The sequence below is a fragment of the Triticum urartu genome, chromosome 2 (genome assembly GCF_003073215.2).
Source record: "Triticum urartu cultivar G1812 chromosome 2, Tu2.1, whole genome shotgun sequence".
Classification (NCBI taxonomy): Eukaryota; Viridiplantae; Streptophyta; class Magnoliopsida; order Poales; family Poaceae; genus Triticum; species Triticum urartu.
In genome coordinates, this window is record NC_053023.1 from 552,804,458 (window position 1) to 552,810,465 (window position 6,008).

Consider the following 6,008-nt stretch of genomic DNA (forward strand, 5'->3'; position numbering starts at 1 on the left):
CGGAGCCGAGGAAGTCTTGACCTTGCGCGGCGCCATGGGCGGCAGATGCAGAGCAAGGCCGGAGCAGATCTGTAGGTAGCGGCGGTGAAGAGCAAGAAAGGGGATCTAGAGGGAGGCAAGGAAGAAGCAATGAAGGCAAGTGTCGCTCGCGCCAGCCTTTTGTTAGGTCAAGCAGTTGCCGAGGCAGCATGGGGAAGCGGAGACGCCCACGACCTATCAACCGCCACGCGTCAACCGAGGCCGCAGGCTTTTGGGGCCCGCGGTGCTCCGAACATGACCCTTGGCTTCGCCACGAAGCCAAGGCCGCGCGCATCTTGGACCCGGAGGCTACTGTCGGCGTTTTGGGAACGGGGGTCCCCAGACTTGTCTGTCTGCGGCCCGCGGCGTGACGGAGCCAGCAGGCCGTACGACTCATCTTCACCAACAAAGTATCCAAGACCCTCGCGAGGCGGATGACGCACGACCTCCTCCCGAGCGGCCTAGTCAGGCAGGCTCGCGAGGGGCCGAGATATCAAGGCGAGGCGAACCTCACGAGGCTCTCGTGACGTGAGCCATGACGATCGGCACCAGGCGGGCGCCAGCGCGCGCAGCGTCCTTTTTTCCTCTTTGGTGCAAAGGGGGGCAAGCGCAGCCGCGGAGTACCGAGGCATCAGGCAAATGTTGTCATTTCGGTACAATAAGACCAGGACCATGGACTGCAAGACGGAGGTCATCGTGGAGCCCAAGACGGCGTCACCACCAGAGCTTTGTGCAGGCGAAGACCGCTTTTGTCAGGGCAACTTGTACTAGCTGTCCCCTTTCAAATTAGCCCACCATTGTTGGCTTCCTTACCGCTCGATATTTGGGAAGAGCATCAGGGCCTCTATAAATAGGACTAACCACCACAGTGAATAGAGAGAGTATCTTAGCCAGAGAGAACCCACACACCACAAGTTCATACGCACAAGAACACCTCAATCTCAGGAGGTTGTTCTTCCCTTGTATTGTTCATCATCAATCCAAAAGGCAATCCACCACCACCACACTGGAGTAGGGTATTACACTATAACGGTGACTCGAATCAGTATAAACCCCATGTCTTTTTGTGTTGAGAGTTCGTCGAGTTCATCCGCAAGATCTAGTGAGTTAAAGCGTAGATTGGTAGAAGGAAAAAACTTTACGCGCACCCCAGTGTTCAAACTTTAAGGGTTTGTCGGAACCCCACATCCGACAATATCGAAGTGATAGGAAGTAGGAACTCTTCCACTAAAGAAACAGAGTAGGAACTCTCGGATGGAAGCCCGAAATTATTCATTGCAATGCAGTATCACCGTAAAACAGAAGAACGTGACAGGTCGATCAGCCTCAGCGACCCACGACCTAGCACGCCGGCAACGGGGTCCCGCACAGGCACTTGTTGTGCTCGTAGGCCTCCGGCTTGAACCGACCCATGTTCCCGCCGGTCGGTATCTCCCCGCAGAGCTGGTTGTAGCTGAGGTCGAGCGTGGTCAACTTCTTCAACTGCGTCAGCGACGCCGGCACGCCGCCGTAGATCCGGTTGCGGCTCATGTTGAGGAACAGCAGGTTCTCTGGCATCTCCACGCCGGTCAGGTTGAACCGCAGCCTGTTCCCGGACAGGTCGACGTCGTACACCGTGTTCCGCCGGCCGAACAGGAACGCCGCGTCCCCCGTTAGCCTGTTGTTGGCCACCCGGAAGTTCATGAAGTACCTCTCGCGCCCGTACGTCCGGGGGATCGGCCCCGTCAGCCGGTTGTTCGTCAGCGTCAGGCCCAGGGGCCTGTCGGGCGCGCCGTTGCTCACCAGCCCCGGCGGGATCCGGCCGACGAGGCGGTTGTTCGAGGCGTCGAAGTAGGTCAGGTAAGGCAGGTCCTGGAGCGACCTGGGGATCCTTCCGGTCAGCTTGTTGCTGAAGAAGCTGACGGAGGTGAGGTTTGTGCGGGAGAGCGACGCCGGCAGGGAGCCCGAGACGGAGGTGCGCATGATGTTGAAGATGGAGAGGTGCGAGAGCTTGCCGAATGTGTCCGGGATGGGGCCATGGAGGCCCGGGATGCTGTGGATGCTGATGGTGTGGAGCTGGTCGAGGTCGCCGATGGCCGGTGGGATCGTGGAGGTGATGTTGACGTTCTGGAGGAAGATGGCGACGACGCGGCGGTGCTGGTTGCAGTAGGCGTACGGCCAGTTGCACTGGTCGGTGCCGGGCAGCAAAGACACCAGTGCGGCCTGGTCGCCGAACTGCTCCTTGATCTTGAGGAGGGTCCGGAGGTCCGGGTCGTCGCCGGGCTGCTGAGAGAATGACGCGGTGAGCTGGAGAGACAGCAGGAGGAGAAGTGCAACGTGGTTGGCCATCTTGAGTTCTTGACCGATGGAACTGCTACGAGTGAGTAACAGAGAATGTTGATCAGCTATTTGTAGGAGTGCAAGTCAGCTGGATGATCTCGGCCAAAATAAGTCAACTGGATTGATGTGATCATGAAGGCAGCCAAAGCGTGGTCAAAGTTTTTGTGAGTGGCTTGGTGCACTTGCAAGGGAGAGGAACGTGCGGTTTCTTGCCAAGCACTTGATAGACATTGAACGGTACTTATTCTCCGAGTCTATCTACATCGACTAATCTCGAACTAGGTTTTCATCCCGCTCTATAGATAAAACAAACATCCATACAACCAAGTAGCATCTAAGATACATCACAATCATACCTAAGAAAGAGAAAAGAAACACAAAAAAGCCACCTAGTGGCAAACTACGAAGCGGTCCTATGAAGCGGACAGACGGCGCGCGGAAACTAGAAGCGCATCCAACATAAGCCTAAGGCGGTCACGATCCCGCTGCCTAGCAAGCGGGTGGCATAGCTGCAAGAAGGTAAGAAATTTGCAGAACGAGTCGGAAGTCTGCCTCGGGAAGATCCGCTCAACCACCATTTTATTACGAGTCATCCAAAGGGTCCATGGCATCATCGTAAAGATAAGTCAGAATAGGCGGCGTTTGCGGCCGACCTGAGTCGCTTTGGTCTACAGGAACTCTGCAAGGTTCCCTGCCTCCCAATCAGGCCCTAGTACCTCGCGGACGAAGCTCCAAAGGGCCCGCGCTGCTATGCACGAGAACATGATGTGGCACTGGTGGAATTTCCATACACGCCGGGAGACAAATCACGGTTACTCGGTAAAGTAACAGACGCCGGGTGCTATAGGCCCTACGACGGGTGGCCTTTGCCGAGTGCAACGCTCGGTAAAGCCTTTGCCGAGGGTTTTAGGCCCTTTTGCCGAGTGTTCCTGGCGCTCAGCGTAGGTGGCAATTCCAATAGTGTGGGTTCCCGTCTCCGGAACATTACATAGAGGACACAAGCTATAGGCCAGGCCGTGACACTTAAGAACCTCTGTCCCAGAGGGCAAGCAGTCACGTAGAAACTGCCATACGAATATCTTGATGTTTAGGGGCACGGGTGTTGGGGAACGTAGTAATTTCAAAAAATTTCCTACGCACACGCAAAATCATGGTGATGCATAACAACAAGAGGGGAGAGTGTTGTCCACGTACCCTCGTAGACCGAAAGCGGAAGCGTTAGCACAACGCGGTTGATGTAGTCGTACGTCTTCACGGTCCGACCGCTCAAGTACCGAACGCACGGCACCTCCGAGTTCAGCACACGTTCAGCCCGATGACGTCCCTCTAACTCCGATCCAGCCGAGTGTTGAGGGAGAGTTTCGTCAGCACGACGGCGTGGTAACAATGTTGATGTTCTACCGACGCAGGGCTTCGCCTAAGCGATGCTACAGTATTATCGAGGTGGACTATGGTGGAGGGGCGCACCGCACACGGCTAGGAGACGATCAACTTGATCAACTTGTGTGTCTAGAGGTGCCCCCCTGCCCCTGTATATAAAGGAGCAAGGGGGGAGGCGGCCGGCCTAGGAGGAGGGCGCGCCAAGGGGGGAGTCCTACTCCTACCGGGAGTAGGACTCCTCCTTTCCTTGTTGAAGTAGGAGAGAAGGAAAGAGGAGAAGAGGGAGAAGGAAAAGGGGGCTGCACCCCTTGTCCAATTCGGACCAGAGGGGGGCGCAGGCCTCCTTCCTTTTGGCCTCTCGCCTCTATTTCCGTATGGCCCAATAAGGCCCATATACTCCCCGGCAAATTCCCGTAACTCTCCGATACTCCGAAAAATACCCGAATCACTCGAAACCTTTCCGAAGTCCGAATATAGTCGTCCAATATATCGATCTTTATGTCTCGACCATTTCGAGACTCCTCGTCATGTCCCCGATCTCATCCGGGACTCCGAACTCCTTCGGTACATCAAAACATATAAACTCATAATATAACTGTCATCATAGTGTTAAGCGTGCGGACCCTACGGGTTCGAGAACTATGTAGACATGACCGAGACACGTTTCCGGTCAATAACCAATAGCGCAACCTGAATGCTCATATTGGCTCCTACATATTCTACGAAGATCTTTATTGGTCAGACCGCATAACAACATACGTTGTTCCCTTTGTCATCGGTATGTTACTTGCCCGAGATTCGATCGTCGGCATCTCAATACCTAGTTTAATCTCGTTACCAGCAAGTCTCTTTACTCGTTTCGTAATACATCATCTCACAACTAACTTATTGGTTGCAATGCTTGCAAGGCTTAGGTGATGTGCATTACCGAGAGGGCCCAGAGATACCTCTCCGACAATCGGAGTGACAAATCCTAATCTCGAAATACGCCAACCCAACAAGTACCTTCAGAGACACCTGTAGAGCACCTTTACAATCACCCAGTTACGTTGTGACGTTTGGTAGCACACAAAGTGTTCCTCCGGTAAATGGGAGTTGCATAATCTCATAGTCATAGGAACATGTATAAGTCATGAAGAAAGCAATAGCAACATACTAAACGATCGAGTGCTAAGCTAACGGAATGGGTCAAGTCAATCACATCATTCTCCTAATGATGTGATCCCGTTAATCAAATGACAACTCATGTCTATGGTTAGGAAACATAACCATCTTTGATCAACGAGCTAGTCAAGTAGAGGCATACTAGTGACACTGTTTGTCTATGTATTCACACATGTATTATGTTTCCGGTTAATACAATTCTTGCATGAATAATAAACATTTATCATGATATAAGGAAATAAATAATAACTTTATTATTGCCTCTAGGGCATATTTCCTTCAGTCTCCCACTTGCACTAGAGTCAATAATCTAGTTCACATCGCCATGTGATTTAATACCAATAGTTCACATCATCATGTGATTAACACCCATAGTTCACATCGACATGTGACCAATACCCAAAGGGTTTACTAGAGTCAATAATCTAGTTCACATCGCTATGTGATTAATACCCAAAGAGTACTAAGGTGTGATCATGTTTTGCTTGTGAGAGAAGTTTAGTCAACGGGTCTGCCACATTCAGATCCGTACGTATTTTGCAAATTTCTATGTCAACAATGCTCTGCACGGAACTACTCTAGCTAATTGCTCCCGCTTTCAATATGTGTCCAGATTGAGACCTAGAGTTATCTGGATCAGTGTCAAAACTTGCATCGACGTAACCCTTTACGACGAACCTTTTGTCACCTCCATAATCGCGAAACATATCCTTATTCCACTAAGGATAATTTTGACCAATGTCCAGTGATCTACTCCTAGATCACTATTGTACTCCCTTGCCAAACTCAGGGCAGGGTATACAATAGGTCTGGTACACAGCATGACATACTTTATAGAACCTATGGCTGAGGCATAGGGAATGACTTTCATTCTCTCTATCTTCTACCGTGGTCGGGTTTTGAGTCTTACTCAACTTCACACCTTGTAACACAGGGAAGAACTCCTTTTTGATTGTTTCATTTTGAACTACTTCAACATCTTGTCAAGGTATGTACTCATTGAAAAAACTTATCAAGCGTCTTGATCTATCTCTATAGATCTTGATGCTCAATATGTAAGCAGCTTCACCGAGGTCTTTCTTTGAAAAACTCCTTTCAGACATTCCTTTATGCTTTGTAGAATAATT

General features: G+C 51.3%; 1 protein-coding gene across 1 annotated transcript; it reads right to left on the reverse strand.

Moving 5' to 3' along the window:
- Window positions 1-1,171: 1,171 nt before the first annotated feature.
- Window positions 1,172-2,367, reverse strand: LOC125538704 (polygalacturonase inhibitor-like). The gene has a single exon (XM_048701979.1). It carries the CDS (start codon window positions 2,344-2,346, stop codon window positions 1,360-1,362), a length of 987 nt encoding a protein of 328 aa, XP_048557936.1. The 5' UTR covers window positions 2,347-2,367; the 3' UTR covers window positions 1,172-1,359.
- Between the last annotated feature and the right edge of the window lie 3,641 nt (window positions 2,368-6,008).